Here is a 19,212-nt window from a genome sequence, read left to right on the forward strand (position 1 = left end):
AGGGGCAGAAGATTCCATAGAAATCATTGACTCAACTGTCAAAGATAATGTAAAGCAGAAAAAGCTACTGGTCCAAAACATACAGGAAATCCAGGACTCAATGAGAAGATCAAACCTAAGGATAATAGGTATAGAAGAGAGTGAAGACTCCCAGCTCAAAGGACCAGTAAATATCTTCAACAAAAGCATAGAAGAAAACTTCCCTAACCTAAAAAAAGAGATACCCATAGGCATACAAGAAGCCTACAGAACTCCAAATAGATTGGACCAGAAAAGAAACACCTCCCGTCACATAATAGTCAAAACACCAAACGCACAAAATAAAGAAAGAATATTAAAAGCAGTAAGGGAAAAAGGTCAAGTAACATATAAAGGCAGACCAATCAGAATCACACCAGACTTTTCGCCAGAAACTATGAAGGCCAGAAGATCCTGGGCTGATGTCATACAGACCCTAAGAGAACACAAATGCCAGCCCAGATTACTGTATCCAGCAAAACTCTCAATTAACATTGATGGAGAAACCAAGATATTCCATGACAAAACCAAATTTACACAATATCTTTCCACAAATCCAGCACTACAAAGGATAATAAATGGTAAAGCCCAACATAAGGAGGCAAGCTATACCCTAGAAGAAGCAAGAAACTAATCATCTTGGCAACAAAACAAAGAGAAGAAAAGCACACAAACATAACCTCACATCCAAATATGAATATAACAGGAAGCAATAATCACTATTACTTAATATCTCTCAACATCAATGGCCTCAATTCCCCAATAAAAAGACATAGATTAACAAACTGGATACGCAATGAGGACCCTGCATTCTGCTGCCTACAGGAAACACACCTCAGAGACAAAGACAGACACTACCTCAGAGTGAAAGGCTGGAAAACAACTTTCCAAGCAAATGGTCAGAAGAAGCAAGCTGGAGTAGCCATTCTAATATCAAATAAAATCAATTTCCAACTAAAAGTCATCAAAAAAGATAAGGAAGGACACTTCATATTCATCAAAGGAAAAATCCACCAAGATGAACTCTCAATCCTAAATATCTATGCCCCAAATAAAAGGGCACCTACATACGTAAAAGAAACCTTACTAAAGCTCAAAGCACACACTGCACCTCACACAATAATAGTGGGAGATTTCAACACACCACTCTCATCAATGGACAGATCATGGAAACAGAAATTAAACAGTGATGTCGACAGACTAAGAGAAGTCATGAGCCAAATGGACTTAACGGATATTTATAGAACATTCTATCCTAAAGCAAAAGGATATACCTTCTTCTCAGCTCCTCATGGTACTTTCTCCAAAATTGACCATATAATTGGTCAAAAAACGGGCCTCAACAGGTACAGAAAGATAGAAATAATCCCATGCGTGCTATCGGACCACCACGGCCTAAAACTGGTCTTCAATAACAATAAGGGAAGAATGCCCACATATATGTGGAAATTGAACAATGCTCTACTCAATGATAACCTGGTCAAGGAAGAAATAAAGAAAGAAATTAAAAACTTTTTAGAATTTAATGAAAATGAAGATACAACATACCCAAACTTATGGGACACAATGAAAGCAGTGCTAAGAGGAAAACTCATAGCGCTGAGTGCCTGCAGAAAGAAACAGGAAAGAGCATATGTCAGCAGCTTGACAGCACACCTAAAAGCTCTAGAACAAAAAGAAGCAAATACACCCAGGAGGAGTAGAAGGCAGGAAATAATCAAACTCAGAGCTGAAATCAACCAAGTAGAAACATAAAGGACCATAGAAAGAATCAACAGAACCAAAAGTTGGTTCTTTGAGAAAATCAACAAGATAGATAAACCCTTAGCCAGACTAACGAGAGGACACAGAGAGTGCGTCCAAATTAACAAAATCAGAAATGAAAAGGGAGACATAACAACAGATTCAGAGGAAATTCAAAAAATCATCAGATCTTACTATAAAAACCTATATTCAACAAAACTTGAAAATCTTCAGGAAATGGACAATTTCCTAGACAGATACCAGGTATCGAAGTTAAATCAGGAACAGATAAACCAGTTAAACAACCCCATAACTCCTAAGGAAATAGAAGCAGTCATTAAAGGTCTCCCAACCAAAAAGAGCCCAGGTACAGACGGGTTTAGTGCAGAATTCTATCAGAACTTCATAGAAGACCTCATACCAATATTATCCAAACTATTCCACAAAATTGAAACAGATGGAGCACTACCGAATTCCTTCTACGAAGCCACAATTACTCTTATACCTAAACCACACAAAGACACAACAAAGAAAGAGAACTTCAGACCAATTTCCCTTATGAATATCGATGCAAAAATACTCAATAAAATTCTGGCAAACCGAATTCAAGAGCACATCAAAACAATCATCCACCATGATCAAGTAGGCTTCATCCCAGGCATGCAGGGATGGTTTAATATATGGAAAACCATCAACGTGATCCATTATATAAACAAACTGAAAGAACAGAACCACATGATCATTTCATTAGATGCTGAGAAAGCATTTGACAAAATTCAACACCCCTTCATGATAAAAGTCCTGGAAAGAATAGGAATTCAAGGCCCATACCTAAACATAGTAAAAGCCATATACAGCAAACCAGTTGCTAACATTAAACTAAATGGAGAGAAACTTGAAGCAATCCCACTAAAATCAGGGACTAGACAAGGCTGCCCACTCTCTCCCTACTTATTCAATATAGTTCTTGAAGTTCTAGCCAGAGCAATCAGACAACAAAAGGAGATCAAGGGGATACAGATCGGAAAAGAAGAGGTCAAAATATCACTATTTGCAGATGACATGATAGTGTATTTAAGTGATCCCAAAAGTTCCACCAGAGAACTACTAAAGCTGATAAACAACTTCAGCAAAGTGGCTGGGTATAAAATTAACTCAAATAAATCAGTTGCCTTCCTCTATACAAAAGAGAAACAAGCCGAGAATGAAATTAGGGAAACGACACCCTTCATAATAGACCCAAATAATATAAAGTACCTCGGTGTGACTTTAACCAAGCAAGTAAAAGATCTGTACAATAAGAACTTCAAGACACTGAGGAAAGAAATTGAAGAAGACCTCAGAAGATGGAAAGATCTCCCATGCTCATGGATTGGCAGGATTAATATAGTAAAAATGGCCATTTTACCAAAAGCAATCTACAGATTCAATGCAATCCCCATCAAAATACCAATCCAATTCTTCAAAGAGTTAGACAGAACAATTTGCAAATTCATCTGGAATAACAAAAAACCCAGGATAGCTAAAGCTATCCTCAACAATAAAAGGACTTCAGGGGGAATCACTATCCCTGAACTCAAGCAGTATTACAGAGCAATAGTGATAAAAACTGCATGGTATTGGTACAGAGACAGACAGATAGACCAATGGAATAGAATTGAAGACCCAGAAATGAACCCACACACCTATGGTCACTTGATTTTTGACAAAGGAGCCAAAACCATCCAATGGAAAAAAGATAACATTTTCAGCAAATGGTGCTGGTTCAACTGGAGGTCAACATGTAGAAGAATGCAGATCGATCCATGCTTATCACCCTGTACAAAGCTTAAGTCCAAGTGGATCAAGGACCTCCACATCAAACCAGACACACTCAAACTAATAGAAGAAAAACTAGGGAAGCATCTGGAACACATGGGCACTGGAAAAAATTTCCTGAACAAAACACCAATGGCTTATGCTCAAAGATCAAGAATCGACAAATGGGATCTCATAAAACTGCAAAGCTTCTGTAAGGCAAAGGACACTGTGGTTAGGACAAAACGGCAACCAACAGATTGGGAAAAGATCTTTACCAATCCTACAACAGATAGAGGCCTTATATCCAAAATATACAAAGAACTCAAGAAGTTAGACCGCAGGGAAACAAATAACCCTATTAAAAAATGGGGTTCAGAGCTAAACAAAGAATTCACAGGTGAGGAATGCCGAATGGCTGAGAAACCACTGAACTGAGAATAGGTCCCCCGTTGAAGGAATCAGAGAAAGAACTGGAAGAGCTTGAAGGTGCTCGAGACCCCAAAAGTACAACAATGTCAAGCAACCAGAGCTTCCAGGGACTAAGCCACTACCTAAAGACTATACATGGACTGACCCTGGACTCTGACCTCATAGGTAGCAATGAATATCCTAGTAAGAGCACCAGTGGAAGGGGAAGCCCTGGGTCCTGCTAAGACTGAACCCCCAGTGAACTAGACTATGGGGGAAGGGCGGCAATGGGGGGAGGGTTGGGAGGGGGACACCCATAAGGAAGGGGAGGGGGAAGGGGGATGTTTGCCCGGAAACCGGGAAAGGCAATAACACTTGAAATGTATATAAGAAATACTCAAGTTAATAAAAAAAAAAAGAAATGTTCAACATCTTTAGTCATAAGGGAAATGCAAATCAAAACAACCCTGAGATTTCACCTCACACCAGTCAGAATGGCTAAGATAAAAAACTCAGGTGACAGCAAATGCTGTCGAGGATGAGGAGAAAGAGGAACACTCCTCCATTGTTGGTGGGGTTGCAGACTGGTACAACCATTCTGGAAATCAGTCTGGAGGTTCCTCAGAAAATTGGACATTGAACTGCCTGAGGATCCAGCTATACCTCTCTTGGGCATATACCCAAAAGATGCCCCAACATATAAAAAAGACACATGCTCCACTATGTTCATCGCAGCCTTCTTTATAATAGCCAGAAGCTGGAAAGAACCCAGATGCCCTTCAACAGAGGAATGGATACAGAAAATGTGGCACATCTACACAATGGAATATTACTCATCTATCAAAAACAATGACTTTATGAAATTCGTAGGCAAATGGTTGGAACTGGAAAATATCATCCTGAGTGAGCTAACCCAATCACAGAAAGACATACATGGTATGCACTCATTGATAAGTGGCTATTAGCCCAAATGCTTGAATTACCCTAGACGCCTAGAACAAACGAAACTCAAGACGGATGATCAAAATGTGAATGCTTCACTCCTTCTTTAAATGAGGAAAAAGAATACCCTTGGCTGGGAAGGGAGAGGCAAAGATTAAAACAGAGACTGAAGGAACACCCATTCAGAGCCTGCCCCACAGGTGGCCCATACATATACAGCCACCCAATTGGACAAGATGGATGAAGCAAAGAAGTGCAGACGGACAGGAGCCGGATGTAGATCGCTCCTGAGAGACACAGCCAGAATACAGCAAATACAGAGGCGAATGCCAGCAGCAAACCACTGAACTGAGAATAGGATCCCCGTTGAAGGAATCAGAGGAAGAACTGGAAGAGCTTGAAGGGGCTCGAGACCCCATATGTACAACAATGTCAAGCAACCAGAGCTTCCAGGGACTAAGCCACTACCTAAATACTATACATGGACTGACCCTGGACTCTGACCTCATAGGTAGCAATGAATATCCTAGTAAGAGCACCAGTGGAAGGGGAAGCCCTGGGTCCTGCTAAGACTGAACCCCCAGTGAACTAGTCTATGGGGGGAGGGCGGCAATGGGGGGAGGGTTGGGAAGGGAACACCCATAAGGAAGGGGAGGGGGGAGGGGGATGTTTGCCCGGAAACCGGGAAAGGGAATAACACTCGAAATGTATATAAGAAATACTCAAGTTAATAAAAAAAAAAAAGAAAAAAAAGCTGAATATATTACAACAAAAAAAAAGAAATACTCAAGTTAATAAAAAAAAAAAAGAAATGTTCAACATCTTTAGTCATAAGGGAAATGCAAATCAAAACAACCCTGAGATTTCACCTCACACCAGTCAGAATGGCTAAGATAAAAAACTCAGGTGACAGCAAATGCTGTCGAGGATGAGGAGAAAGAGGAACACTCCTCCATTGTTGGTGGGGTTGCAGACTGGTACAACCATTCTGGAAATCAGTCTGGAGGTTCCTCAGAAAATTGGACATTGAACTGCCTGAGGATCCAGCTATACCTCTCTTGGGCATATACCCAAAAGATGCCCCAACATATAAAAAAGACACATGCTCCACTATGTTCATCGCAGCCTTCTTTATAATAGCCAGAAGCTGGAAAGAACCCAGATGCCCTTCAACAGAGGAATGGATACAGAAAATGTGGCACATCTACACAATGGAATATTACTCATCTATCAAAAACAATGACTTTATGAAATTCGTAGGCAAATGGTTGGAACTGGAAAATATCATCCTGAGTGAGCTAACCCAATCACAGAAAGACATACATGGTATGCACTCATTGATAAGTGGCTATTAGCCCAAATGCTTGAATTACCCTAGACGCCTAGAACAAATGAAACTCAAGACGGATGATCAAAATGTGAACGCTTCACTCCTTCTTTAAAAGGGGAACAAGAATACCCTTGGCAGGGAAGAGAGAGGCAAAGATTAAAACAGAGACTGAAGGAACACCCATTCAGAGCCTGCCCCACATATGGCCCACACATATACAGCCATCCAATTAGACAAGATGGATGAAGCAAAGAAGTGCAGACCGACAGGAGCCGGATGTAGATCGCTCCTGAGAGACACAGCCAGAATACAGCAAATACAGAGGTGAATGCCAGCAGCAAACCACTGAACTGAGAATAGGATCCCCGTTGAAGGAATCAGAGGAAGAACTGGAAGAGCTTGAAGGGGCTCGAGACCCCATATGTACAACAATGCCAAGCAACCAGAGCTTCCAGGGACTAAGCCACTACCTAAAGACTATACATGGACTGACCCTGGACTCTGACCTCATAGGTAGCAATGAATATCCTAGTAAGAGCACCAGTGGAAGGGGAAGCCCTGGGTCCTGCTAAGACTGAACCCCCAGTGAACTAGACTGTTGCGGGGAGGGCGGCAATGGGGGGAGGGTGGGGAGGGGAAGACCCATAAGGAAGGGGAGGGGGGAGGGGGATGTTTGCCCGGAAACCGGGAAAGGGAATAACACTCGAAATGTATATAAGAAATACTCAAGTTAATAATAATTAAAAAAAGCAAGTATCTAGGAGTTTCTTGGTTGACAGATAGAATCCTGCTCATGAATTATAGAAATTGCATGAGAAAGATAAGTCAGCTGGTGACAAGTTATTTAGATAGTTGTGGCAGCTTATGTTTGTTGCTAGAATGCTACTTTTTTGTACATTCAGGAACCATATAAGTGGCTCCCTGGGAGAATGAAACTGTAGAAAACAGCTCTGACATGAGCTTGGAGTGGAAATAGCTAGGTGAGTGAAACTGAGGCACAGATGGTAGCCCAGGGAGCAAATATAGCTGAGAGACAAGGCATCTGAGACATAGAAGCACTGTATTATGGGTAGGAATAGCAGTATGAGAAAGGGCCTTAGAATCTTCAACCAGAACTGGATTCAGTGAGAATTTCAGCCTACAAAGACAAGTGAATCTATCATATAGAGAGCATTTGGGTTTCTGAGGTTAGACAGTTGTCCTAGGCAACACAGTGTACAGAGGATACTCCTTTTCCAAACCTGAAAGAAATAGGCTGCTTCTCAGTACATTGTGATTTCTGTATACTGATTCCATGTACTCAAGGGCATCCTTAGTTAAGCAGCATCCTAGGATATCCCAAAATTATGTTATTCAATACTTGACAGGCAAAATGAATAAGACACTTCAGTGTGAAAAATTCTAATTTCTTGAGGTTGAAAAGTAGATTAGGCCAGAAAGACAACACTTTGGGAAGCTCTTAAGGAGAGGAGGACACAAGATCAGAGACTAGTATGGCGAGATAGGTCTGACTCGGGAAGAAAGGGCATTGGCTTAACTTGGACACAAGTAGTACAGTGTGGCCAGCCAACTAATTACTGAACTGAAAGATGATTTTCTAACCTAACCCAGAATATTATAATGAGCTTTCAAGGAGAATGGATATGTAAAAACTCAATATAAATTACAGCAAGTGTGGGGTTGGGGATTTAGCTCAGTGGTAGAGCGCTTGCCTAGCAAGCGCAAGGCCCTGGGTTCGGTCCCCAGCTCCGGAAAAAAAAAAAGAAAAAGAAAAAAAATTACAGCAAGTGTTTAACCATGCAATGCTTTACTGCAGTTCAGGTACTCTGGAGCAATAAGAGTAGCTGCTTCTCAAGAATGATGGAAGGAGTTCAGGATGAGTTTCTGGTAGGGTTCTATTCATGTTTTTGTTGGTCTTTGATTTTCTCAGGTGATGACAACCCCTACCATATGGCATTGGAAGACCTGGCAATGTTCCGAGCAATTCCTAATTGCATTGTTTTCTATCCAAGTGATGCTGTCTCCACAGAGCATGCTATTTACTTAGCAGCCAATACTAAGGTATGTTTAAAGGATGCCAGCTCAGTCAGAAAATACTACAAGTTTTGAACTGATGACAATTTTTTGTTTGGTTTTGTTTTTCTAGCATAAAATATAAAATTTTGTGCTAGAAGCTGAGGATATAACTCAGTTGCTAGCAAAATTGTGTAGCATGCATGAGGTCCTGGGTTTGATCCCCTATACCATATAAACTGGTCATGGTGGTACATACCTAAAATCTTAGCATTTAGGAAATGGAGCCTCGAAAGTCAAAGTTTCAAGGTCATATTAAGATATATCAATAGTTTTAAGCCAGCCTGGGATGCATGAGACCCTGTCTCAAATTAAAACAGCTTTTACAACAACAGATGACCATGTACATGAATGCATTGGTATTGTAAAACACTCAAAGTAAAGCCTAGTATAGGGCTAGAGAGATGTCTCAGTGGATAAATAGCTACACAAGTAAAAGGACCAGAATTCAGGTCTCTAGAACTCACATAAAAACTGGGCAGGGCCAACATATAACAAAGACACATGCTCCACTATGTTCATCGCAGCCTTATTTATAATAGCCAGAAGCTGGAAAGAACCCAGATGCCCTTCAACAGAGGAATGGATACAGAAAATGTGGCACATCTACACAATGGAATATTACTCAGCTATCAAAAACAATGACTTTATGAAATTCGTAGGCAAATTGTTGGAACTGGAAAATATCATCCTGAGTGAGGTAACCCAATCACAGATAAACACACATGGTATGCACTCATTGATAAGTGGCTATTAGCCCAAATGCTTGAATTACCCTAGATGCCTAGAACAAATGAAACTCAAGACGGATGATCAAAATGTGAACGCTTCACTCCTTCTTTAAAAGGGGAACAAGAATACCCTTGGCAGGGAAGAGAGAGGCAAAGATTAAAACAGAGACTGAAGGAACACCCATTCAGAGCCTGCCCCACATATGGCCCACACATATACAGCCATCCAATTAGACAAGATGGATGAAGCAAAGAAGTGCAGACCGACAGGAGCCGGATGTAGATCGCTCCTGAGAGACACAGCCAGAATACAGCAAATACAGAGGCGAATGCCAGCAGCAAACCACTGAACTGAGAATAGGATCCCCGTTGAAGGAATCAGAGAAAGAACTGGAAGAGCTTGAAGGGGCTCGAGACCCCTTATGAACAACAATGCCAAGCAACCAGAGCTTCCAGGGACTAAGCCACTACCTAAAGACTATACATGGACTGACCCTGGACTCTGACCTCATAGGTAGCAATGAATATCCTAGTAAGAGCACCAGTGGAAGGGGAAGCCCTGGGTCCTGCTAAGACTGAACCCCCAGTGAACTAGATTGTTGGGGGGAGGGCGGCAATGGGGGAGGATGGGGAGGGGAACACCGATAAGAAAGGGGAGGGGGAGGGGGATGTTGGCCCGGAAACCGGGAAAGGGAATAACACTCGAAATGTATATAAGAAATACTCAAGTTAATAAAAAAAAAAAAAAACTGGGCAGGGATCCAGGTGTGATGGTACACATGTTTAATCCTAGCACTTGAGCTTGAAAATGTGTGCATTCAAGTTGACAATAAAAGTATATTTATACCTTCTGATTAGAAATGGCTGGGTCACTTCATATTCACATGTTTAAAGTCTATTGATGGATGAATCATTACTAACTATATTGTGGCGAAATTAATTTTAATGTGTTTTGAGCTTTCATGTCAACGCAAGTCAGTGCCTCTGCCCTGACTTTTTGTTCCATGAGAACAGGAAATGTCAGTGCATATTTTGGAAATCTTCCCAAACCAAAAAATGGAACAACATAGAAAATATCAGTGAGGACATTACTAGGGTCCTGCTTGAGAGTTCCTGTGTCCGTAGCAAAGTCAAATGTTGCATTGGCTGGTTTTGTGTGTCAACTTACACAAGCTAGTCATCAGAGAGGAAAGAGCCTCAGTTAAGGAAATGCCTCTGTATGATAGAGCTGGAAAGTATTTTCTCAATTACTGATGAGTGGAAAAGGGCCCAGGACAGAAACCCTGTCTTGAAAAAAGAAAAAGAACTGTTCACTCCTCTGTTCTAGTGTTAGATGGCTTATTACCTGGAAATTTGTGGTTTGGCTTAATTTTCTTTTTCATTTTGAGATTATAATATAATCATTATATTCCTCCTTTCTCTCAACTCTCTCCAAGCCCCCTCCCATATATCCCTCCTTGCTCGCTTTCAAATTCATGGCCTCTTTTTTCATTAAGTGGTGTGGGGTGTGTGTGTGTGTGTGTGTGTGTGTGTGTGTGTGTGTGTGTGTGTTATTATAATGTTACCTGTATAATGTTACTTGTACGTTTATGTTTTCAGAGTTGACCAGTTGGTGTGCTTCTCCCATTCTGAGCATTCCTTAGTTACTTGTAGTACTTTGTGTAAGGTTGAGACATCCTCCTGGGCTTCCCCACCCACATCCATGTTAGCTTATCTATTATCATTGTCCATATTCAGCTCATGTTTAGGCAGACATGTTAAGACGTTATGTGTGTTGCTTCTAACATTCCTAGGAGAGACAGTCTCATGGACCACTTCATGTTACTCTAGTTCTTACGGTCTTTACACCCCCTCTTGGTGTTCCCTGAAGTTTACATTCGGGGAGTGTTATGTAGATGCATTCATTGAGACTGGACTCTACAGCCCTGCATTTTGATTGGCTGTGGTTTTCTGTAATGATCTCCATCTGTTGCAGTTTAATTTCCTTAACTGTGGTTTCTGGTTTGCACTCATGCTACAGGAAATGTGCTTCATTCATACCAGCCAAGCAGAAACAGCAATTATTTACACCACTCAAGAAACTTTTGAGATTGGACAGGCCAAGGTAAGGGCATAAGTTTTCCTGTATTGTCCAGTATCCATCATATAAAGAGCCATTCTAACCCTTAAATGATGTGTTTTGGTCACTTTTCCTTTACTAAGTCTGCTGTGATCTTTACCTGCTGGATCTGTACTTCTTTCCAAATGGAGTCTCTTTTTTTGTATTTTGTTTTGAAACAGTATCTCATTTTGTACCCCAGGCTGACCTCAAACTTAGACTTTCTGCCTTACTCTCCCTCCCATGTGGCAGCACAGCCAGCTTTTTTGAATCCTTTTATAGAATAAGGGTTTGTTTGGGTTTTGTGGTGCTAGAGATTAAGATCCTTATTGGCTAACCAAGTACTCTCTGGGTCATTGTCAGTCAGTTTTTCCCCATTTGTTTTTACTAACTGTATGTGTTTGTGTGTGACGGGTGTATCACTGCACACAAGTGTCCCAGGCTTTCTTTGACATCTCTGCTTGGCTGTCCTTGGGTGACAATAATATTCAGATAACAGTGTTTCCTTTTCCACTGAAATTCATCCAGTCTGAATTGGCATTCAGGTGTGGAGGTCACAGGACAATCCTGGGGTGTGATTGATTCTCTCTTCCCCCTATGTAGGTCTAATGAATAGAATTCAGATTATCAGCCCTGGTGGCCAGCACCTTTATCTGCTGAGCTATCTAGGCTATACAATAAAACTTTCTTAAAGTTTTATTTTACAATAACGTCTCACAAAATTGCTCATTCTGTCCTTAAGCTTGAAATCTTCCTGCCTCTGGTTCCCGAGTGACTGGGAATGTTGCACCTGGCTTGTAGGTGAATTACTTTACTAATAAATTTGTTGGCATTAGGTCAAAAGTAAAGTGTCTTTGAGAAGACTTTCATAGTAACCATATTCTGTTTCGTTGATGCTATACCAGGTTGTCCGCCATAGTAACGATGACAAGGTCATAGTTATTGGAGCAGGAGTCACTCTGCATGAAGCCCTAGTAGCTGCTGATGAGCTCTCTAAAGAAGGTCAGTTGATTGTGTAAACGTTGAAGTTATAAGCTGGGAACAAGTAGAATGTCAGCTATTTAATATACTCAGACTGATCTCTGCTTCCTGAGTGATGGAATTAAAGTCATGTGCTGCTACCGCCACCCAGTAGTCTCTGTTTCTTAAACTAAGCTGATACTGTTTTTTTTCCTCCAGATATTTCTATCCGTGTCATTGATTTGTTTACCATTAAACCTCTGGACAGTGCCACCATCATTTCCAATGCAAAAGCCACAGGTGGCCGAATTGTCACCGTGGAGGATCACTATCTAGAAGGTAGGTTGGGTACTTTGAGTATGTATGCTTTTGCAAGTTTTTTTTTTTGGTATAAAGTGTTTTTGTTTTGCTTCACTGTATATATACCATGTTCTCTAAATAGCCTACCACTAGTTCAGTATACCTTTGTTATGATTTTTAACAAGTGCATCTAGGGGGCTGGAGAGATGGCTCAGTGATTAGAGCACTGACTGCTCTTCCAGAGGTCCTGAGTTCAATTCCCAGCAACCACATGGTGGCTCACAATCATCTGTAATCAGATCCCCTCTTCTGGTGTGTTTGAAGAGAGCAACAGTGTACTCACATACATGAAATAAATAAAATCTTAAAAAAAAAAAAGCAAATGCATCTATGTAGGGGCCTCTCAGCCACCTAGTGTATTCCTATCATAGAGTCCAGTCAACTAGGGCAGGTCAGTAGCAGCACTGAGGTGGCTAATTGACAATAGACAGGGAAATAGTCAACACTTCTACAACTTCTTTTGTGTTTTGAATTATTAATAGTTGACTCACATGCCCTTTAAAAAACTAGCTCCTCCTTGGCAGTGGTGGCACACACTTTTAATATAGCACTCAGTCAGAGACAAGGTAGATCTTTGAGTTTGAAACCAGCTGGGTCTACATAGCATGTTCCATACCTGCTGGGATACATAGACCTGTCCTTGCAAACAAAACAGCAAGTGGCAAAAAATAAAGAGTATTTCAGGGAAATAAGGCTTGGGCTATGTTTGGGCCTAGAAAAATAGGTAGGAGAGACAACATTCTGTTTTTATAACACAAGGCTCTAAGAGCACACGCATCTCATTGGGTATTTCTCTGGAAGGGCTCCCAAATCCAGCATACAAGTGTGAGAACCTCTGGTAGAGATGGGAGAGATACATACCCCCATGAAGGGTACAAGGAACACTTCCTACAAAGACCATGTCTTCCCAAGGGTACACAAAATCAAAGATAGGACACCCCATGATTCTACTGAAAACTAATATGTTGACAGTTTCTACCAGAAATTTGTATCAAAATTTACCTGATTCTTGGCAGAAAAATGAACAGTTGTTGTAGCCTGCATTGTTTGTACACATAGCCTAGGCACAAGGGCTACCTATGAAGAAGGAGAGGTAATAGCAGTGAAGAACACTTGTACCAGCCAAAGGCCACCCTATCACTAGCTATGTGTACAAACAATGCAGGTTACAACAAGATATGGATTAGAAATGAGAACTCTTGGGGGCTGGGGAGATGGCTCAGCGGTTAAGAGCACTGACTGCTCTTCCAGAGGTCCTGAGTTCAATTCCCAGCAACCACATGGTGACTCACAACCATCTGTAATGAGATGTGATGCCCTCTTCTGGTGTGTCTGAAGAGTGACAGTGTGCTTATATACATTAAGTAAATAAATAAATCTTTAAAAAAAAAGAAATGAGAACTCTTTAAGCCAGTTACAACATGACTATTTGAGTGAATCAATGAGTAGTGAAAGTACTTTGCCCTAGAATGGCAGATTTAAAAAGTCTATATCACATGAGTTTTAAGGTTTACTAGCCATTTGGGAAAAAAGTTAATATCCTTTATTTCCATAGGTGGCATTGGAGGAGCTGTCTGTGCAGCAGTCTCCATGGAGCCTAACATTGTGGTTCATCGGCTCGCAGTGATGGATGTGCCTCGGAGTGGAAGATGCAATGAAGCACTAGATTTTTCTGGAATCAGTTCCAGACACATCATTGTGGCTGTGAAATGCATCTTAATGAACTAAATTAGCTGTTGGCTTTGGTCTTAGAATATTAGCCTCTTCTCTGTATGTTTATGCTTATGCCAAAACCATAAGTTAGAAATGATTGTGCTTTGTTTTCCTTAAAGGCAAAACCAGTTAACAACTTTGTTCCACATTCAGAAATTCTAATTTCCGTTTAATCTGTAACTACATATACAAATATTACTGTTTTAACCATCAAAATGGGTCATAAAATTTATAATGGCAGAATAGCTAACAAGACAATCACCTGACACTGAACTTTCTCATTAGACTGAATATAAATGGATTAAGGAACACTGTAGAAGTGTCAGTTTAAAAGTATTTCCTTCATAAGTAAAGCAAATGTGTGTGGAATTGTAGTCCTCAGACCACCTGTCACAGAACTAGACCCCTGAGATACATAGTGCTGTTCAACTAAAGTTAACATGTATACTGCCTTCCTACCTGCAGCTTCCTGAGTTATGTGTAACTTCAGATGCTCTTGACTTTTCTCTGCTATTTCCCTTTATATCCCCTCTACAGTTCACAGGTCGATGAACAAAATAAAAGCAGTTAGGATGACTTCTGCTGTTCTGGTGACTGTTCTGTGAAGACATAAGGATACTTCATCTCCACACTATCCTGTTTGATGTTAATAAAGCATTTAAAACTACTTTATTCGGTCTGTGCCTTCTATAGGATTTGGATCCCTCTTGCAATAGTCTTAAAGGAGGGACGTCTATCTCAACCAGACAAAACCATGGTCCCTGACATTAAATCTAGGGTAGGGTAATGGGCTGCAGACTAGGCCACTCATTGTAAAATAATATAGCCTTAAAATTTTACCCTAGTCAATTATGGAATGTAAGTTGTGACTGAATTTCAAAGGCATACTGGATGTCATATTTCTTATTCTCATTAAGTGGACATTGGGGACTTGGGGAGGTAAGACCACATTGCTTCTGGAGTTGTAAGCAAATGTGTGGTGAAGATTAATGGGCTAGGTATCATTAGAGCCTGCTCATTCTACTCCACTGATTGGGCATCCTGCTCTGTAAAAGGAAAATCATAAGGACTGAGAAGGTGGGCTGCAGTAGTGGCTCAGTAGTAAAGAGTACTTGCTACCAAGTTTGTTTCCTAGCACCTACATCAGTTGTTTCACAACTGACTATAACCCAAGTTCTGGGGAATCTGATACTTCTGGTCTCTGGGCACCCACACACAGGTAGCATACATTCACAGACATACCATACATACTCTAAAGTAAAATAAAATCTTCAAATGACTGGGTGTGATGACACATGCCTTTAAGCCAAGCACTTACGAGGCAAAGGCAGAAAGTCTGAGTTAGAGGCCAGCCTGGTCTACATAGTGAGGCACAGGCCAGCCAAGGATTAGTAAGACCCTGTATTAAAAGAAAAAAAAGCAGGGCAGTGGTGGCTCATGACTTTAAATCCCAGCACTCAGGAGGCAGATGCTCATGTGTCTCTGTAAAAGGCCAGTCTGGTCTATAAAGGGCATTCCAGGACAGCAGGTACACATAGAAATCCTGTCTTAGGGGGGGAATGTTTGAAATTATTTCGTGATAATCACAGTAGTTTTGGAAAAAAAATTTTCTGGGTACTGAGGCACTTACAGTTCTAGCACTTAGGAAGATTGGAAGCTAAAGGTCATTTCAGCAATGTAGTGTCTTGGAGGCCAGCCTATATACTACTCAACACCTGTCTCAAAACATTATCTTATTTCCCCATCTTGGGGTAATCACTTTCTCATAGAATTTACTCCTTTAAAGCATACAGTTCAAAGGCTTTTACGTACTCAGTTAAGTTTTAGAATTCCATACCCCATTTTCCCTCCCAGCTCTTAGAAATCACTGATTGGTTTTTGGCTGGATTATACTTTTTAAGAGGATATTTTTTAAAAAAATAGAATCAACATATGAGCTTTTTGTGTCTGGCTTTCAAAAAAACATAATGCTCTTTGTATATATGTACATGCACATGGAAGCCAGAGGACAAACTTTGGTAACGTTCCTTTGATGCCCACCATCTACCTTTTTGGCCTGGAGCTCACCAATTAAGCTAGATTGGCTAACCAGTAAATTCCAGGGATCTGCCTGTCTCTGTCTTCCTGGTGCTAAGATTATCAAAGGGGAATCAGCTAATCTGACTTGTTTTACATGAGTTCTGGGGAATCAAGCTCAAGTTCTTGAGCAATCACTACCTACTGAACCACCTCCCAAGTCTCAAGTGTAATGCTTTTGAGGTTCATCTGTGTAGCTATGTTCATTCCTTTTTTTTTTCTTTCTTTCTTTCGGAGCCGGGAACCGAACCCAGGGCCTTGTGCTTGCTAGGCAAGCGCTCTACCACTGAGCTAAATCCCCAACCCCCATATTCCTTTTTTGATGCAGAGGACTCAGAACATCTACTGTAAGGCTGGCCTTGAACTTGCTCTGTAACAGATTGTGACCTCGAATACTTTATTCCCTACCTCTCCAAAGCAGTCATTACTTTTTTAAAAACTAAACGATTATTTTATTTATTTACATTTCAAATGCCCCCCTTTCTGGTCTTCCCTCCATAAACCCCCACCCCCTCTCCCCTCCACTTTACCTCTAAGAGGGTGCTTACCCAACCACCCACTGCCACCTCACCCATCTAGCATCCATCTACATGGGCAACAAGCCTCCATGGCCACATAATATTCTTGTTTACATAAACCCTATTTTTTTTCAGTTACTACTGTACTTTATTGTGTTCAACCAAATCACCATGTTACAAAAATAGCAAGCTGCCATAATAAAAAATAGGGCTCCTCTATCCAGCACCAGATAGCATCATTTTACTTTCAAGCCTAGAAATTGCACACTTGTATATAAACCAATCGAAGATGAGGATTGAGAGTTCATCTTGGTGGATTTTTCCTTTGATGAATATGAAGTGTCCTTCCTTATCTTTTTTGATGACTTTTAATTGAAAATTGATTTTATTTGATATTAGAATGGCTACTCCAGCTTGCTTCTTCCGACCATTTGCTTGGAAAGTTGTTTTCCAGCCTTTCACTCTGAGGTAGTGTCTGTCTTTGTCTCTGAGGTGTGTTTCCTGTAGGCAGCAGAATGCAGGGTCCTCATTGCGTATCCAGTTTGTTAATCTATGTCTTTTTATTGGGGAGTTGAGGCCATTGATGTTGAGAGATATTAAGTAATAGTGATTATTGCTTCCTGTTATATTTATATTTGGATGTGAGGTTATGTTTGTGTGCTTTTCTTCTCTTTGTTTTGTTGCCAAGATGATTAGTTTCTTGCTTCTTCTAGGGTATAGCTTGCCTCCTTATGTTGGGCTTTACCATTTATTATCCTTTGTAGTGCTGGATTTGTAGAAAGATATTGTGTAAATTTGGTTTTGTCATGGAATATCTTGGTTTCTTCATCTATGTTAATTGAGAGTTTTGCAGGATACAGTAACCTGGGCTGGCATTTGTGTTCTCTTAGGGTCTGTATGACATCTGTCCAGGATCTTCTGGCCTTCATAGTTTCTGGCGAAAAGTCTGGTGTGATTCTGATAGGTCTGCCTTTATATGTTACTTGACCTTTTTCCCTTACTGTTTTTAATATTCTTTCTTTATTTTGTGCGTTTGGTGTTTTGACAATTATGTGACGGGAGGTGTTTCTTTTCTGGTCCAATCTATTTGGAGTTCTGTAGGCTTCTTGTATGCCTATGGGTATCTCTTTTTTTAGGTTAGGGAAGTTTTCTTCTATGCTTTTGTTGAAGATATTTACTGGTCCTTTGAGCTGGGAGTCTTCACTCTCTTCTATACCTATTATCCTTAGGTTTGATCTTCTCATTGAGTCCTGGATTTCCTGTATGTTTTGGACCAGTAGCTTTTTCTGCATTACATTATCTTTGACAGTTGAGTCAATGATTTCTATGGAATCTTCTGCTCCCGAGATTCTCTCTTCCATCTCTCGTATTCTGTTGGTGAAGCTTGTATCTACAGCTCCTTGTCTTTTCTTTTGATTTTCTATGTCCAGGGTTGTTTCCATGTGTTCTTTCTTGATTGCTTCTATTTCCATTTTTAATTCCTTCAACTGATTGTGTTTTCCTGGAATTCTTTCAGGGATTTTTGCGATTCCTCTCTGTAGGCTTCTACTTGTTCTCTAAGGGAGTTCTTTATGTCTTTCTTGAAGTCCTCCAGCATCATAATCAAATATGATTTTGAAACTAGATCTTGCTTTTCTGGTGTGTTTGGATATTCCGTGTTTGCTTTGGTGGGAGAATTGGGCTCCGATGATGCCATGTAGTCTTGGTTTCTGTTGCTTGGGTTCCTGCGCTTGCCTCTCGCCATCAGATTATCTCTAGTGTTACTTTGTTCTGCTATTTCTGACAGTGGCTAGACTGTCCTATAAGCCTGTGTGTCAGGAGTGCTGTAGACCTGTTTTCCTGTTTTCTTTCAGCCAGTTATGGGGACAGAGTGTTCTGCTTTCGGGCGTGTAGTTTTTCCTCTCTACAGGTCTTCAGCTGTTCCTGTGGGCCTGTGTCTTGAGTTCACCAGGCAGGTTTCTTGCAGGGGAAAAGTTGGTCCTACCTGGGGTTCCAAGGCTCAAGTTTGCTCGTGGAGTACTGCCTAAGTTCTCTCCTCGGCGGCAGCAACCGGGAAGATCTGCGCCGCTCTTTCCGGGAGCCTCCGTGCACCAGGGTTCCTGATGACGTTTGGTGCATAAACCCTATTTTAATCATTGAATAGACATTTGATTTGTTTACAGCTCTTGCTATTGTGCATAGTGTCATTCTGAGTCACAAATGCAGGTTTGTGCTAGGTAAATTTTCACTTAGTATGTATGATTGGAATTTCTGGGCTATATGGCAATTCTATTTGCTTCTTTGTATGTAGAATGAGTGTGTGGTTAAACCCAATTTTATGAAAGAGTAAATGAAATGGAAAGATTATCAGCAATCTGTAAAGCAAATATAGAAGCCTTTAATACAGTAAAGCCACACTATGCACAATCATGCATTCATCTGGAAGTGCTAGATTCAGAATGT

General features: G+C 40.8%; 1 protein-coding gene across 2 annotated transcripts in view; it reads left to right on the forward strand.

The window, feature by feature from the left end:
- Tktl1 (transketolase-like 1) overlaps positions 1-14,843 on the forward strand; it is a 33,056-nt gene extending 18,213 nt beyond the window's left edge. The window contains exons 9-13 of one of the 2 annotated variants that reach the window (NM_001109534.1): positions 8,172-8,302; positions 11,066-11,149; positions 12,049-12,145; positions 12,323-12,442; positions 14,019-14,838. In NM_001109534.1, coding sequence (NP_001103004.1) covers positions 8,172-8,302; positions 11,066-11,149; positions 12,049-12,145; positions 12,323-12,442; positions 14,019-14,191 — 605 coding nt within the window. In that variant the 3' untranslated portion in view covers positions 14,192-14,838. Of the gene's footprint in view, positions 1-8,171; positions 8,303-11,065; positions 11,150-12,048; positions 12,146-12,322; positions 12,443-14,018 lie in introns of both variants that reach the window. The other variant, XM_039100080.2, reaches the window with a different exon arrangement.
- The last annotated feature ends 4,369 nt before the right edge of the window (positions 14,844-19,212 follow it).

Source organism: Rattus norvegicus, chromosome X (genome assembly GCF_036323735.1).
Source record: "Rattus norvegicus strain BN/NHsdMcwi chromosome X, GRCr8, whole genome shotgun sequence".
In the NCBI taxonomy this organism is placed as follows: Eukaryota; Metazoa; Chordata; class Mammalia; order Rodentia; family Muridae; genus Rattus; species Rattus norvegicus.